The sequence below is a fragment of the Lissotriton vulgaris genome, chromosome 11 (genome assembly GCF_964263255.1).
Source record: "Lissotriton vulgaris chromosome 11, aLisVul1.2, whole genome shotgun sequence".
NCBI lineage: Eukaryota > Metazoa > Chordata > Amphibia > Caudata > Salamandridae > Lissotriton > Lissotriton vulgaris.
In genome coordinates, this window is record NC_141699.1 from 840,427,449 (window position 1) to 840,444,841 (window position 17,393).

Below are 17,393 nucleotides of genomic sequence, written 5' to 3' on the forward strand. Positions count from 1 at the left end.
ATTTACACATGTCCAACAAAAATGACGCTTTTGTCAAAGCAGAAACTAACAAAACAATTATTTACACACATAGTGGCCTATTTGCAAGAACTTAACGCCTCCGTAGCATACATTTTTTATGTTACAGAGGCATTTTTTATTGCCTTATTTACAAAGTGCCACTAACTGTGGTTAGCAGAACTTTTCCAGCGTAAACGGGAATTTTCAGGATCCCCACTATTGTTAGTGGGAATTAACAAAAATTAGATGCAAGGTAGGCGTTCCCATGAAACACTGCAGCTAAGTCTAGTTAGTTACAGGCTTTTTAGACAAAAAAAAGCTGGTCTTAAAAATGCTGCGAACACACATGTATATAAAGAAGACAATCCCAGAGCCTCATTGGCATTTTCAACAACTCCATGAAGGTACTACTCTTGCAACTTCGAGCTCCAAGAAGATCACCACCATCACCACAGAGGCAGTGCTGTAAAAGAGAGCGGGTCTACCGCCAACGGATCACCCTCTTACATCTCAGGCCAGAGGAGGTGATAGCCCAATACAGGTTAAAAAGGTCAACCATCATCTGACTACTCAACCAGAGAGCGCCAAGGCTGCAGGCCCCATCCCAGCGCAGTACTAACATCCCTCCACAGACCAAGCTACTTGCCGTGCTGCACATGTTGGCCTCAAGCACCTTTCAACCCACCACTGCCAGAGAGGCAGGAATCTCCTAGGCATCCTTCTCAAGGATCATCCCCGCTGTCTTGGATGCCATCATCAGCTTGACGCAGCAGCACCTAAGCTTCCCCAACACTGTGCAAGAACAACTTGCCAAAAAGCAAGGCTTCTATGCAATTGCTGGTTTACCGCATGTGTTGGGCACAATTGACTGCACCCATGTGCAACTTGTGCCTCCTGCGGACACTGCACACACATAACGCTACAGGAAGCACATATACTTGATGAATGTTCAGGCAATTGTGGACCACCTTGGCCTGTTTATCAATGTCGTTACCAAGTTTCCAGGAAGTGTGCATGACTCCTACATCTTCCGCCAATCGGTCATCAACTAGCGGTTTGAGAATGGCACCTATGGAATTGGACTGCTTGTTGGTAAGTACAAACTGAACACACCACACACCTCAAGTCACGAATTATGTAGCTGAACTATGTGAGAATGCACATGTAGCAAATTGAACTTGACATGCATTGTAACTGGCCCAACCACTTTACACAAACACCTAATGCCAAAGAACCACACATGTATAAGTAGGCCCAACAAGGGAGTAAGCCAGAAAGACTCTCACAAACCACTAAGTCACTGTCGGAATATAGATCTTGCAGAACTCATTAGACAAAAATTGCAAGGAATCAATGCAGGATGTGCCACAAAACATATGCTTGCGCTGTGCTGTATTCCTTATGAAACAAAGACATGTGTCAAATGTACAACAAGATGACATATCACCCTGCTATCCCCTACTCTGGTGCACAATTAGCTGACATGCGCATACACAGTCACCCATGCACCAAGCTGCAAGAGTGCCTGCGTCATGGAGAGGAATGTATTTCTGCATGAAGGGACACCTAACTGCACACAAACATTCACAAAACTTGATGTAGCATTAGTCTAGGTTGTGTCATAATGTAGCATGCATAGAGAGAGAAATGTAAATCACACTGCATGTTAGGCATCCCTATGACTCTCCTGGTGAGGTGTAGCAATCTGAAGCATTTCCTGGTGGAAATTAATACCAGATGCACAAATGTAGCCAAATAAATGTGTATGAGTGAGAACACACGTCTCTCAAAAAGAGAGAGTTTCCCAGGTTATATCAAAAGGGACCGGGTTACTACAATCATGAAAAAAAACAAATTTCCCTTATGATGTCATTTACTACTCCCACAAAGGATTTGTGTATATACTACAATGAACCAAAGAAAAAGAACATAAATGTCCCTATACACAGCAACACGTGATCTGAAATTGTATCCTTAATATTTTATTATCTCTTGCATCTTTATCAAAACATCAAGCAATTATACATCATGATAATAATAATAATAATACAGATGCTTATAGAGCGCAAACAGCTACCTCTGGGGAGGTGTCCCGGCGCTAGCGAGTCCTACAGCAAAGAGCGAGTAGTCAAGAGGAAGAACAGAATTATTGCATAAAGAGCCAAGTTTTTAGGAGCTTCCTAAAGCTGGCTTCTGTCGTGGCGGATTGGATGGCAAGGGGCAGGGTATCAAAAACATTTCATATTTCATATTTTCATATTTTCATATTTCATGTGGAGAAGTGTGGCTCAGGGGTTAGAGGCGGCAGACCCGGAAGCTGAGATCGGCCCTGGACCAGGGTTCAATTCCCCGCCTCGGCGGGTCTTGGGCTCAAAAATTCCACGGACTCGATAATTCTCGCTCCGGTTCCTTCTCGACTCACGGGTTCACACTCTGTGACTCTGGGCAATAGCTTGCTTAATCTCCACAATGGCCCCTCGCGGCGGGATGCCTGGCTTTCACCTTGTGGATACCCTGCCGGGGTTATCTCACAGGGGAATACCAGGACAGGTTCCCTAAGCAAGCGCCGGGAAACCCTTTGTGGGTAGCTGTGCGCTATATAAGCTCAAATACATTTACATTTACATTTACATATTTAATTTCATAAAACCCATTTGTGTACCATTAAAACATAAGCATTTATGAAAATGGTATCTTTTACAGTATTTTTTTTCAACAATAGTTAAAGGTGGTCACATTAATGTTATACATTTCCTAGTACATATCACAATATAAAAATGTCACAGAAAAGTTTTAATAAAACAAAAATAATTGTATCCTCTTGTCGACAAGTTTCGGTGTGTCATGTAATTAAAAACACCTTTTTCAGGACCCATCAAAATATAATCACAAAGTGCTCAATCTTATCAACCCAATTAATCTAAAGAACGTGTGCTCAAATTAAATTTAACTTTTCTTTGGTCCAATGTATGACATTATAGTTTGACAGTACTCGATTGTTTATTAGGACAGTCACTAGAATGTAAGCTCAAATTTTGTATCACTCTTGTACAACCTTTAGGGGCAACTGATATTCATTTATCAATTCGTTATACCCAATATACCATTTCCCTAATACTGGTACATTGTAGTTTCTAGACATAGTATTTACCTTCTAGTTAACTAAGTAAGGCAGATGTATTACTATTGTGGATAAAATCAATGTCCTTTACTATAAGTTTTTACTTTATAGTGGTAACCACTAATAATGTGGGTCCCCACAACTGCGTCTGCTTACCCTTCGTCGAGATTCGGTAGACACTCAGTATGTAAATGTCATGCTTTTCCTAGTATTTCTCTGTATGCCACTTCCTCGAATCTGGGGTGATTTACAATATGAGTACATTTAATTTCAAGATCAAAGAAGTTTCACATTTTTTTGTGGTAATGTACTTACAGTGAATTTATCAATTGCTTTTAAGGTATTCTTTACAGGAATAGTGGACATCTATATGTCCCTTGCCCCTGTTGGATCAAGGGGTAAATAATGCAAGTATTTGCCAAATTCTTATTTAGATGTTTCATTAGAAATTATATAAGATTTATATTTGGCTCACTCACCCATTGATGGTTGGTACTTTTATTAATTTTCTGACGTTGCCTTGTCAATTGAGACGACGATACTGGTGATTAATGGGATACAATATCCTTGCCCTATTCAATTAATACATTTTTATATAGTTTCAATAAGTGTGATCAATTACTCATTTAAAACTATACGTATTTCAATAAATATTTCATCAAGTCACTCACCCTTATGAGGCCTGAATTCACAGAAAATTACTTTTGAAGCCACAGCCTTGCATTTGAGTACCGGTTCGATGTTCTTCCTTTTTAAAATATACACCTGCCTTTTCTCAATTAGATCGAAGGTAAATTCCTGGAATCAAACCAAAGACATCCAAGAGGATGATTCAAATAAAGATTCACTTCTTAAGCTTTTCATTAGTTTTCTTGATTTTAAACTACTAGAATAACGGTATTTCTATTTAATGTATCCTAAGACCACACCACCAGGTTCATTGCATTTAAGAGTTGTGCGCATGTGGCTATTAAACCAATTACAAATCTAGAAAAAGGTATACAGTTGTAACCTACATATATTTATAGTGTCAACACCAGCTAGCTTTCTTGTCTAGCTCCTAAGTAGACGAAAACACTCATACTTACTGAGCTCACTGTTTACGGTTCGCGTTACCAAAATCGTAACAGAACCACGACCTTTATGACCCAGGTTCAGAATTCACGGAACCTCAGTGCCCCCCTAGAGTTTGTCTGGGATACATTAAAGGCCGGAGTAAGGGGAGAAACCTGTAGATTTTCGATCAAACATAATCAAGAAGCTAAACAAGAACTAATTAAATTACAAAATAATCTTATTAGTAAAGAGGAAGATTTGATGATTGCTGTCCAGAATGATGCTGATATAGAAGGAGCAGTAAGAAACGTGGCAATTGTAAGAAATTTAAGAACAGAAATACTTACTACTAAAGCTATAATAACAGCTACCCTGAACAGAGAGAAAGTCCATGCGCTCAACGAGCTGGTAGGACATCAATTTATTTATTTATTTATTTATTTATATTCTTACAGAGAGCCTGACTCGACCCTCGAAGGGGTATCTCCGCGCTTTTGCCAGTGGGGGGAGTACAACTTGTGCTGATCCATGGTCAGAAGGGTGGTTGTGAATTGAATAAGTGGTTTAGATATTTATAAATAGGTGGGTTTTAAGGGATTTTCGGAAAGTTAGGTGATTAGTGATTTGTTTCAGTGTCTGAGGCAGTGAGTTCCAGAGGACAGGTCCGGTATGAGCAAGGGTGCGACCTCCCTGCCTGGATTTTTTGATTCTGGGTGCCTGTAGTAGCTGGAGATTGCTGGAGCGTAAGGAATGTCCAGGAACATAAGGTGAGAAAGCTTTTGTCAAGTACTTGGGCCCAGTACCTGACAGACATTTGTGAATGGTGCATAAGATCTTAAACTTAATGCGTTGCCGCACTGGGAGCCAGTGAAGTTTAGTCAGCAGAGGGCGGGAGGGAGTCCTAGGTGGAGCGTTGAGGACTAGCCTCGCCGCAGTATTTTGGACTATTTGCAGTTTGTTAAGCTGTTCTTCATTGGCTGATAAGAGAAGACCATTGCAATAGTCCAATCTGCTGATGACTAACGCCTGAACCAGTGTCTTCCTGTAGCTGTCAGGTAAGTATGGAAAGACCCTTCTCAGCAGTCCAATGGCGCGGAAACAGGTGCCGTCAACTTGGTTTACATGATCTTTCAATGTTAGTGCTTGGTCTAATTGCACTCCCAAGTTTTTAACGGTTTGTTTAGGAGTAGGAACAGGTCCCGGTTCCATGGGCCACCATTCAGGGGACCATAGTGTCGTTGCCTCCTCGAATAACATTACTTCAGTTTTTCCTACATTACACTGTAGGCAGTTCTTAGCCATCCACTCTGACACTGCCCTCATTCCATCTGCAAACGATTTCTTTAGGGCAGGTGTCAAGGTTTTAAAAGGGAACAGAAGTTGGGTGTCGTCGGCATACGACACGGGGTGAACCCAAAGGATCTCACTAAGTCAGCCAGGGGGCCACATACACATTGAATAATGTAGGGCTAAGGCATGAGCCCTGTGGCACTCCCTTGGTGAGCTCCCTAGAGATGGACTTGTGGGAGCCCAACCTGACTTCTTGAGAGCGGCCTGAAAGAAAGCTCTCCATCCAGGACAGAGCCACACCCCCTAGTCCCACATCCCTCATACAATCGAGAAGCACCTCATGTGACACCGTATCGAAGGCAGCGGATAGATCCAACAGCACCAGAATCATCGACCCCCCTCCATCCAGCGTCATCCTGATGTTATTGGTCACTGCTAGGAGGGCTGATTCGGTGCTGTGGTTGGGCCTGAACCCAGATTGTGAGTAGTCCAGGCCCTCCGTTGCCTCGATATGTTTGGATAAATGGGTGTTCACGTGTTTCTCGGTCATCTTACTGATGTGCGGTAGGAGGGAGATGGGCCGGAGGTTCGAAAGGTCTGTCCATGGGGATGCCGCTTTTTTCCTTATTGGGTTCACCACCGCTTTCTTCCATTCCATTGGGACCTGTCCTTCTGCCAGTGAGGTGTTCATCACAGACTGAATGGAAGGTCCTAAGAGGGTGATCAGAGGGGCGACCATTTTGGCAGGAAGGAAGTCATTGGGGGATCCAGATTTTATGTGTCTGATGAGAGGGGGGAGATCTATGTCACAGATTGGCGGGAAGGACAGTAATGAATTTTTGTTTTGTTTGAATGAGTTGTGTGGGAGGGAGATCTTATTCCCAGCGCTACTAGAGGCCATAATTTTATCGTAGATGAGATTGATTTTATCTTCAAAGAACACCAAGATCTCATCACAAAGGGTTTGAGAGAATTAATCGGGGCTCTCACAGGCTGTAGGTGTAACAAAGCTCTGTAGTATTTTAAACAGCTCCCTTGGACTATTACCCGCCTCCGCAAGTTGTTGGGTGAGACTGTTTTTTCTAGCTTGCTTTATATTTTTGTAGTAGGTTGACTGGGCGTCTTGATATATTTTCCTGTTCTCCTCAGTTTTCAATTTCCTCCATACTTTTTCTGTTCATCTGCATTTCTGTTTCTCTATTCTAAGTTCCTGTGTATACCAGGTTTCTTGCTTGGTGGAGGGATATTGCTTATGAAGCTTTAGTGGGTCCAAAGTATCGATGGCTAGCTTAAGTGAGTCATTGAATCTGGCTAATGCAGTGTCCGCTGAATCCTCATCTGTGAAGGTTGGTTGTATCCAGCTTTCCCGCAGCTTTTCCACCGATACTTTATGCCACTGTCGACGCCAGATTGGCGGGAGTGGCGCTTTATGCAATAATTTGGTCGGGCCCGGTAAAATGAACTCTATCAGAAAGTGATCTAACCATTGAATTTCTTTAGCAGGTGAACATCTTACTTTAGTGCAATTAGAGAAAAGTGAATCTGAAGTATGACCACCTATATGGGTAGCACCGCTATTCAGTGCTTTTAACCCCAGACTAGACAAATCCACAATTAATTAGATTGTTTCGGGGTGTACCAGGTTGTCCATGTGCACATTAAAATCTCCTAGGAGGATGAAGTCTTCCTTGGATTTAAAATGAGGGGCTAGTAGCTCCAGAAGGGAGAGAGCAAAATCCGGATTGGATCCTGGTGGGCGGTAAGCTAAAGCACCTTTCCAAGAGATGTGGCCTGCCAAGGCAATTTTAAGAATCATTATTTCAAGTTGTGGGCTGTACTTTTGTTCTAGAGTTATGACTATAAGTACATCTCTATATATGATGGCTAGGCCACCGCCTATTTTATTGGCTCGATCAAAGTGTAGAATCTTATAACCTGATGGAACCCCTAATGTTATTGCTGTAACCGTGTGGGGCTTCATCCAAGTCTCGGTTAGGAAGCAGATATCTGGCTGTATGGTGTCAACTAGATCCCATACCTGATGTTGATGTTTTGGTTGAGACCGAACATTTAAAAGAAAGCATTTCAGTCCCTCCGGGGGTACAATTTTAGGAGCATTTTCCTTCGTAATCACCCTAACTACCGATGATTGGAAGCGACATTTCATACATGAAAAACAGCCCTCAAGACTTTGCCAGGGTATTTTAGTGCAGCATTCTCCAGATGGTTTCAAATCTATGAGAGATTGAGCGGGGTATATAATTTTGTTAATACCTGTGATAGCGGGGTCCGAAGGGGTAGAGCCCATTGCCCCTATGCCTCGTCCTGTCGCGGACGGGCGCAGACGGGCAGCTCTTTGGCTGGTCTTTGGCGTCGCTTCGGCGCCGCTGCGCGCGATTGCTGCGCGCTTGTGAGGGGGAGAGGGCTAAATAGGCCGGTGAAAAGCATACACTAGAGCGCTAACCGCTCAGTAAGTGCCCCCACAGGAAGTGCCTGGCTCTCCCTGACCCTCCCTCTGCGCAAGGGTATTGGCTACCGCGTCGGACGGGGGCGGGCAGGAGTGAAGGACGAGCACAGGCTTCCTTTGCTGACAGTAAATATTATTCCTCCCCCTTTTAATAAAGAATGGGAGAAAGGTGGCACAGGTAGCGTTAGCCCAACAAGTGTGGCGTTTTGGAGTAAGTGCTGACCAAGAGAATTCTTACGTCTTTAAAATTGAAAATTTCTCAAAGTAAAATTCAGTTTCCTAATTAACAGAACACCATCGTTTTTGAATCAACAATGAGTTAAATGGTTTAAAATGCATTCAATTCTCTACATGCAGCAATTCTAACACAGCGCAAGGCACAGTTGTATTACCTTTGGCAGGCAAAGCGGATCGGGGACCACCGTCACCCTTCCGCAGCTTGCAGCTGAATGGGCTCCACCTAAATAGGACAGTGAAAAGCATACACTAGAGCGCTAACCGCAATTAGCCGTCCGTACAAGACAACAGATTAGCAATAACACAATTACCAAAATTAGAGATCCCAATAAAGGCATCACCAGCGAACCCAAAGAGATTAGGGAAGAATTCCATAATTATTACGAGGATTTATACACTGAGACTGGGAAGAATCAATCTAATATAAATGCATATTTGGACCTTGGCACAGGGATTCAATTACCTAAAACCGACAAACAAAAACTTGAGAAAACACCACACTGGATTGAAATCCTACTGTCTATTAATAGCCAACCAACCGGCAAAGCTACGGGCTTAGATGGAATTCCAACGGAATTTTACGCTAAATTTCATAAACAATTAAAAGAAATCCTAACTAAATGTAAATGTATGTGTAAATGTATTGGCATTTATATAGCGCACTACTTACCCGTAGGGTCCCAAGGCGCTTCGACCGCTGCGAAACCCTTCCTGGCTTCCCTGAGAGATGGTCCCTTAATGGGTATCTCCAGGGTGAGACCAGGCATCCCCGGCGGTCTGGTGGGGCCGTTAGTGAAGATGAGGCAAGCTAATGCCCAGAGTTGCCGAGTGTGATCGCTGATCAGAGTGGGCACCGAGGCGAGAGAATTATCGAGTCCGCTGACCCTGGTCCAGAAACCTGCCGCGCCGGGAATCGAACCCTGGTCCCGGGCCGTCCTCTGCGCTCGGGTCTGCCACCTCTAACCAGTGAGCCACACTACTTCACTAAACTAAACTAGTAATCCAGGTATTTCAAGGTGGTCATGCACCTGAATCATGGAATGAGGCCAAAATCATCGTCTTTCCTAAAAAGATCCAACGGAATTAGGGGCTTACCGCTCCATTACCTTGATAAATAACGACGCAAAAATGTATTCTAAACTACTTGCTACCCGACTTGCCCCGGTAATCCATAAAATAATCTCCGTCAGGCAGTATGGATTCGTTCCTGGTAGATCCACCACAGATCACATTCAGAGGGTGATCACACTCTTTGACATAGCGGACGTAACAGGAGACCCTATTGCACTTATTCTTTTAGATGCCGAAAAAGCTTTTGATAGGGTCTCCTGGAAATATCTATGGACCGCTATGTCAAGGAGTGGGATTGGGGAGGTATTTATCAATGCAGTTCGCATGATGTACGTTAACCCAAAAACCGGGGTCTCGATAAATGGTGAAAACTCCGCTTCAATTAAAGTAACAAGAGGAACAAGGCAGGGGTGTCCCTGTTCCCCGTTGCTATTCGCCATTTTTATTGATCTGTTCATCCACAGACTGGAAAAAAATACATCTATAATTTCCATAAAGACTCTTAATGGTGAAACTAAGTCCTTAGCTTATGCTGGTGACATCGCTATTGTCACAGCCGACCCGAATAAATCTGTGGAGGAAATGGAAAAAGAAGCAAATAAATTCGGTGAAATCTCGGGGTATAATCTCAACTAAACTAAAACTAAAATTTTAATCAATAGCAAATGTAATTTTGTGGATGATAGAGTAATGGACAAGGCAATGTATTTGGGCGTCAATTTTACTGCTAATTTAAATAACTTGGTAAAACTTAATATGGATCCCCTAATCAAACAAACCAAAAAAGGCTTTAAAAAATTACATAATTTACATCTTACAATCATAGGAAGATGTAATGTAATTAAAATGTTACATCTTCCTAAATTTTTATGTTTTTCCCGCACTATCTGCTTGAATTTTGAACCATTATTATTTAAGGAAATTGATAGAATTTTCTCTCACTTTATATGGAATCATGGGAAAACCCGTAAAGCTAACAAATGTATTACTTTACCAATAGATAGAGGTGGCCTCGCACTCCCTAACCTAAAAACTTACTGGTGGGCAACAATTCTTAAATATAGTAGCCTGTTACTAAAGACTAATCATGAGGATACTATAGAGAGATCTGATCCAACCCCTCAGGAACTTATTCTAGGTAATCTAGCGGGTGCACATCTGTGGCGATTGACTTATGACTGCCATTTTAAGAAAGTGCGGTCTAAAACTTTAAAAGGTATTTATGCTGCCTGGAACCAGGTTCGCAAACATTTAGGGTTAGGTCGGTTTTCGTACTATACGACTTTTATAAGTAATCAAAACCTCCCCGAGATTTTCTCGGATTTGTGTATGACACAGTGGATCAGACTTGGTATAGTCCAAGTCGGTTGTCTTTATGAGCCAGCCGGCTTCATCTCATTTGAATCTTTAAAAAATAAATATGGCTTAGAACATAGGGACTTTTTCAAATACCTACAGGTGAGGGATCTTATCATGAAAAAGGTGGGGGGAAGTGTGGCTTTGCAGAAAAATGAGTTAATAGAATCTGTGGTACAGTTTAGTAATGTTAAAATCGGGGTAATATATAATAATTTATTACTGGTTTTCCAGATGATATGGATAAAAATATACTTAAATGGCAGAACAAACTTGGGATATCAATTTTCGTTATCCAGAATTCATTTCAAATCTCTCAATCGCTACTAATGTCCTCGAAACTACATGCCCAATTTTATAAAACTTTTTTCTCTTTATACCATACCCCTTATCAATTAGCTAAATGGGGTACTGGCAAAGGGACCTTCTGCCCCAGATGTATGATGCCAGAAGTAGACTTAATACATATGTTCGCTACATGTGGGGCATTATGCACTATTAGACAAGAGATATCTACCTTTCTCTCTGAAATACTGGAGACACAAATAGAAATTACAACAGCAGAAATAATTCTGGGGCTAGACAATTTGAACCATCCGGATAACATAAAGGGTTTTCTTTTTGTCTCTATGGCAGTGTTTCGAATTTGTCTAGCCTCTGTGTGGCTAGACAATGTTCCACCATCCTTTCAACAATGGCGGGCTCGACTACTCTCGACCTATAGCCTGGAGAAAGCAATATATAGCAGGAAAGGTTTAAAAAAAAAAGAAGGGTCTAGAAATCTGGCACCCACTAATGCATTGGATTGAAGGTCTAGGATAGACTGCTTTATTTATTTCTTTATCGTAATTATTGATTGTCTTGTTTTTCTGGATCTAATTATTTGCTATGTTTAGTTTATTTGTTGTCTGTCGATATGGATATCCATATTGTTTAATAAAGCCTGTATCGGGGAGTGGGTGGAGGGCGGGGGGGTTGTCTCAAAAAACAAAAAATGTGGACATTTACTGCAATTTCTGCAATAAAGAATTGTTTAACAAAATTTACTTTTGGGGTACCTTAGTATTAGGAGCTTCTCAAACTGGGTCAAAAATTAAAAATGCAGTTCAACTTTAGGGACAAATGAATAATGGTGGTGGTGCCACAGCTAATGCAGCTAGCTGACAGGGGCACAGCTCCACGGGGAGTTTAAGTTTTATTTAATGGTCTATACCATTGCGCCATCTATAATACAAATCTTGGCAACGTTTAGGGTTTACATGTCTATTGACTTGAATCATAGTTTACTAATGACATTATTGTTGAGTGGTTGCTAGCCATTAATGTTTCTGAGCTCATGTTTATAAACTATTACTTTAAATAAATATATGTCTATGCAATGATACAATATCTGGCTGCCCAAGCTAAACCTTGCTGTCCTGAAAATTTCACATCCTTATGAGTGTGACTTCCTCAGCCCAGCAAAGAGGTTGGAGGGCCTCCTGTCATGATGTTGGGGCACATCACAGATATACTCAGAACTGACCACTGTAGTTTTAAGCCCTGAGTGCCCAGGGCCGAATGTCCATTAGTGATGCCTCATCACAGAGTGGGGTGGGATCAGTAGTCTCGCTGACCCCATCCCACTCTGTGATGAGTGAGGGTCTGGTGCCTCTTCTCATAGTCTGACCCATAACAAAGGCAGCCAATGAGAGGAGGTGGCAGGCCCAGTCCTCCAGGAACCACCAAGGCTTCCCTCCCACCACCAAGGATCACTGCTGTGGCAGGTATGTTTTTTAAAAATGTTTGATGCATGTGTGTATGTGAGAATGTGTATGTAGTTGTATGTGTGTGCTGTGAATGAGTGTGTGTGTATGTGCTTGTGAATTGTAGATGTATATGTGTGCGGTCTTGAATTTATGAGTATGAGCGTATGTGCATGTGTGGGGAAGTCAGGGGTGTGGCTTAAGGAGGGTGTTTGGGGTGTGACAGCCACCCTAATGCATTCTGGGTTGGGTCTGCAGTCCCTGAGTTAGGTTTGATATGTCTGTTTCAGTTTTTCTCATCATTTTCAATTTGCTAAGCGCTTTTAACTTGTTCATTTTTTGGAGTGAAAAGTTAAATGTTTATAGTGGCTGGTTGACCAAAGAGTAGTTATTCTGCACCATTAGAAGCACTCCTTGAAAGTTTGCAAATATACTACTTTTGGAAATTCACAAACAGTGGTGGTTGTAGGCTTGGAAAACTGTGCTGGTCTTGGGTTTCTAGACATATTAATAGCAAACAAATACCCCAAATGTGATGGGTTGAATGCTTTCAAATAGTCTAACCAGTGGCAACCGCTTCAAGTAGCATGCCAACCCTTTCTTCACCCACTGTACCACTCTAGGCAGAGTCTCACATAATTCCAAACAGTTCTCACCCTGTTCCTCATAGAAACAGTCCATCACGAACCTTAGTCACCTCCACCCTGCAGCCCACTTATTTTTTAGTTAGGAAACTTGACATTCACCCCCCCTCCCTGCCCCTAAGCTATGCCCCTACTAGCTGGTGGCTTTCATTCTTACATGTGCGCCATATGTAATGTCATTTTTAATGTAAAACAGACTTATAAAGCGCACTGTCACCCCACAGGTATCCTGGCGCTAGGGTTACATTAGCTCCCCTATTTGCACATATTACCCTGGAGATGGCTATTCTGCATTACACCCTTGGGAAGAGCCAGGTTTTAAGCTTCTTCCTGAAATTTGTAAAATCTTCTATTTGCCTAAGATTAGGCGGGAGTTCATTCCATAAGCGAGCGGCTGCACAGCTAAATGCTCTTCCACAAAACCTGGTGGTTCTAATTCTGGGTGTGATAAGCAGATGGGCTGCAGAGGATCAGAGGCTTCTTATAGGGGCGTGCCAGAATGTTTTTTCCTGCAAAGGCGCTGGCCCAAGTCCACGCAGACCCTTAAAAACGACATAGAGTGATTTGAACTGTATTCTCTGTGGGATTGGAAGCTAATGGAGCTCTTTAAGGGACGAAGAGGCAGAACATTTTCTCGGTTTCTTTAGGGCTAGCTTTGAAGCTATCGTCTGAATTCTTAGAAATTTCGTGATCAGAGAGTTAGGGGCACCCAGTATCAGAGCATTACAGTAGTCCAGTCGAATCAGAATGACACTTCTCACCACAAGTGCTCTGGCTGTCATTGGTAGCATAGGGAGTATTTTCCGCAGTGCTCTGATAAGGGAAAAAGCATGTACCCACCGTTTTGTTTATGTGGGTTTCAAGACTCAACTTGTTGTCATAAACTACCCCCAGGTTACGCAATGCCTTGGAGTGTGTAGGGGGCTTATCTGAAGGAATAGGCCAAAAGTTAGCAGGGAGCGGACGAGGGACTTTCTTAGCCGTGCAGTACAGGATTTCAGTTTTTTTCTCAGTTGAACTGCAGGGAATTGTCTGTAAGCCATCTAGCAGTTTTTTGCATGCATTCATGAAAACTATTGAGTGGTATTGACATATTTCCCTCTAGAGACAGAATGAGTTGTGTGTCATCCGCATAGTTCACCAAATTGATTTTTATAAGCTTTGATGATTGGAATCAATGGGCTCATTTAGATATTAAAAAGGAGTGGGCTAATTGCTGATCCTTGGGGGACACCATGCTGAATGGTACCAAATTGTTAAGGAAAAGGGGAAAGGGCCACTGCTTACTGTCTATTCTGGAGGTAGGACTGAAACCATTTCAATGCCAAGCCCTCTACCCCAATTTCAATGAGCATATATTAGGGCATATCTTTTTATAAGGCAATACTAAGCCAGCCTGAAAAAGCTTTGTTTTATTTCCATGTCCTAGAAACCATCACAACGTTCAGTTGTGCATGTACACGTAAATAGAAAACTTTAAAAATGAATTAGTAACCATTTGTAACATGTTTGTATTCTTTCTCAATACAGGTTCAGAAAGTGATGCAAAACAACACTGTGTACGTATCCATCTTGCGGAATCCCATATCTTTGTTGGAGTCTTCCTACTCCTATTTCCGGTTTCTGCCATCTTTCAATAAGACCAGGACTCTCAATGAATTTCTAGCATCTCCTGGGAGCTTTTACAACCCGACAGAGCCTTATCATATGCTTGTTAAAAACACCATGTGGTATGACTTTGGTTATGACAGCAATGCTAAGGACACTTACCCTTATGTGCAGTCAGTTCTGAGAGAGATAGAGCAGAGGTTCCAGTTGGTGCTCATTGCAGAATACTTTGATGAGTCCATGGTGCTCCTGAAGAACACGCTGTGCTGGGAGATGGAGGATGTGGTCAATTTCAAGCTGAACTCAAGAAGCAAAAACAGTATTCAGCATCTGACCGATAAGAGCAAGGAAGGGGCAAAGGAGTGGTGCTCACTAGACTGGAAGCTTTACCAACATTTTAATCGGACCTTTTGGAAAAGAATCTATGAGACCATCGGACCTGAGAAGATGCAGGAGGAGCTGAAGCAACTGCGTTTCAAGCAAAACGAGCTGAAGGATATTTGTCTCCAGGAAGGAGAGGCAATAGGAAAAACACAGATTAAGGACTCCAAACTCCAACCGGCCCAGGCAGGGGTGGCAAATATTCTTGGTTACAATATCAGGCCTGGGCTAGGAAGTGAGCAACAAACCCAATGCCACAGGATGGTTATTCCAGAACATCAATACATTATTCTAATGCGCAAATATCAGAATCCACGTGGCACAATACCATAATGCTTTACAACTCCTGTTCTGTGTTTGCAGACCATGCAGAGTATGCTGTGTTTCATTCCGAGCCCAAGCAAAAAGAACGTCCTATCATGTCAAGTCAATAAAGAATTATAATTACTTGCCTGCAACTCACCATAAAGATGTAGCAAAAAATATTGTCTTATTGATCAGTCTTTTTAACAATGCATTGCAAGTCAGAATATCATGGTTCAAGTATGTTCTAACTACAATATATTGCCCAAAATATCGACTAGCAAACTAGCACAGCATCTTGAAGTTACGTCTATATAAGTAAGTATAGATTTACAATACTGTACTCCACATACCTTAGAGACATGTATTTTCAAGGCACATGCAAGTTGTGTAAGACTAGTTAATATATGTTTACCCATGTATACTTTCCTTCACTATATTGTGGTAGTCAATATTCTGTCTACAATACTTTTAGGAAGATATTCAAAATGCAACATTCTGTTAGAATACCCAAAAAATGCCCACATGAACCAAATTATTTTCATGCGCTGTCCAACAGTGTTGACTCTCTAGGGTCGTCCTTTGTCGTATGTACTCTTATTCGAGGCTGCTGCGGAAAGGGGATGGTGGGACGCAGTGGAAGGATGAAGTCTGAATGGCTGCAGTCTCTCTTCCGGCCTGTTCTCTTCCTGGCAGCACAGAACAGAATCACACAGGCTCCCAGACTCCCCTAAGCCAATCTCGATGCTGCTGTCACCAGCCTGTGTGGCTGCCGGGGCAGTGCCTGGGATCCTGGGGACCTGGGACAGTTCTCCACCCAGGTGTGTTCAAGATGGCTGGCCAAACTGACATGCTTTTATGGTGCACATGGTTCCTCCTCTCTCTGCTTTGACAGCCCTGCTCTGCACCGCCCTAACCTGGCTCCGAGTCTGTACTGAAAAATAAAGCGATAATAACATTGTGTTGGCATGTTTCCTTTTTTGCACGGGTCAAAGAGCCGAAGGATGACACCCCTTCGCCTTAGCGAAGGAGCTCCTGCTTTGTACATTGTATGTGGTCATGCAAACAACTAATATAAGATAGGTTAGATTGAATTGTACAATCTCAGCTTATTTCAAGCAAAGGAGAAGTTTGATGCCATCACAAAGGACTGGGCCGCAATGGAAAAATGTGTGTTATTCAAACTCTTCTGTAGGCTGCTGCAATCTATAATTCTAGAAACTGCATGGAAATTACAAATCAAGTTTTCTGTGATAGTATATATTTTCTTTTATAAAGCACACACTTGAATAAGGCTTTCGGTTTTAGTGACATAAAGTGGGGAGAGGAGTTGGCCTAATGACTAGGGCGGTCGACCTCGAATCTGGGGAACTGGATTTGAGTCTTGGCAATGATGCTGAACATCCTGTGATTCTGGGCAAATCACGTAATATCCCTGTGTCTAACATAACATGAATGTGTGTCCTCATGTAACGTAACTGGTGCTATGTAAAGCGCTCTGATACCCGATTCAGGTCAAGTTTGCGCTATATAAAACTCTGAGAAAAAAAAGTGCCTTTTTATTTTACCCCTCAGAGGGGCAGTGATGGGCCTTCTAAAAATTACTTTCAAAACTATGAGGAAATCCAGGAAAGGACTCCCAGGTTTATATTTCAAACCATGCCTTCATCACAGTGTTTGTCTTTGCATCTTCTGTCAAAAGAACACAATTTGCATCTAACACGGCACCTTGGGGGATAGTAATCTGGCTCCTAATTACCATTTCTTATCGCTTTTAATACAAGTTCACGGGGCACTCTCTCTCTTTATATACAAATTTACCATAAATAAAGTTTTAAACGTTTAGGTACTAGTAACTCACAGGAGTTATTGACTGATGTGAGCATACACAGCTCTGTAAGATATGCTCACCTTATTTATCAACTTCCTTTTTTCAGTAAAATGAGTGATACCTTCCCTCCTTTCATCCTTTTACTGCCACAAGGTGTCGATAGAAATCCTGATTGTTACTATTTTGTTTCGCTACATTGGCTGGGACGTGGCCCTGACCAAATACCAGTGGCGGAAATTCAAGTATACCACCTATCACGTTTATCCCTTAGTGTGACACTTTA

The 17,393-nt window shown here is 42.2% G+C and overlaps 1 protein-coding gene across 1 annotated transcript; it reads left to right on the plus strand.

Moving 5' to 3' along the window:
- The first annotated feature begins 984 nt into the window (after nucleotides 1-984).
- Nucleotides 985-16,234, plus strand: LOC147683573 (galactose-3-O-sulfotransferase 2-like). Its single transcript, XM_086942548.1, has 2 exons — nucleotides 985-1,092; nucleotides 14,518-16,234. The coding sequence occupies exons 1-2, from the start codon at nucleotides 985-987 to the stop codon at nucleotides 15,307-15,309; spliced, it is 900 nt and encodes a 299-aa protein (XP_086798674.1). The 3' UTR covers nucleotides 15,310-16,234.
- Nucleotides 16,235-17,393: the final 1,159 nt, after the last annotated feature.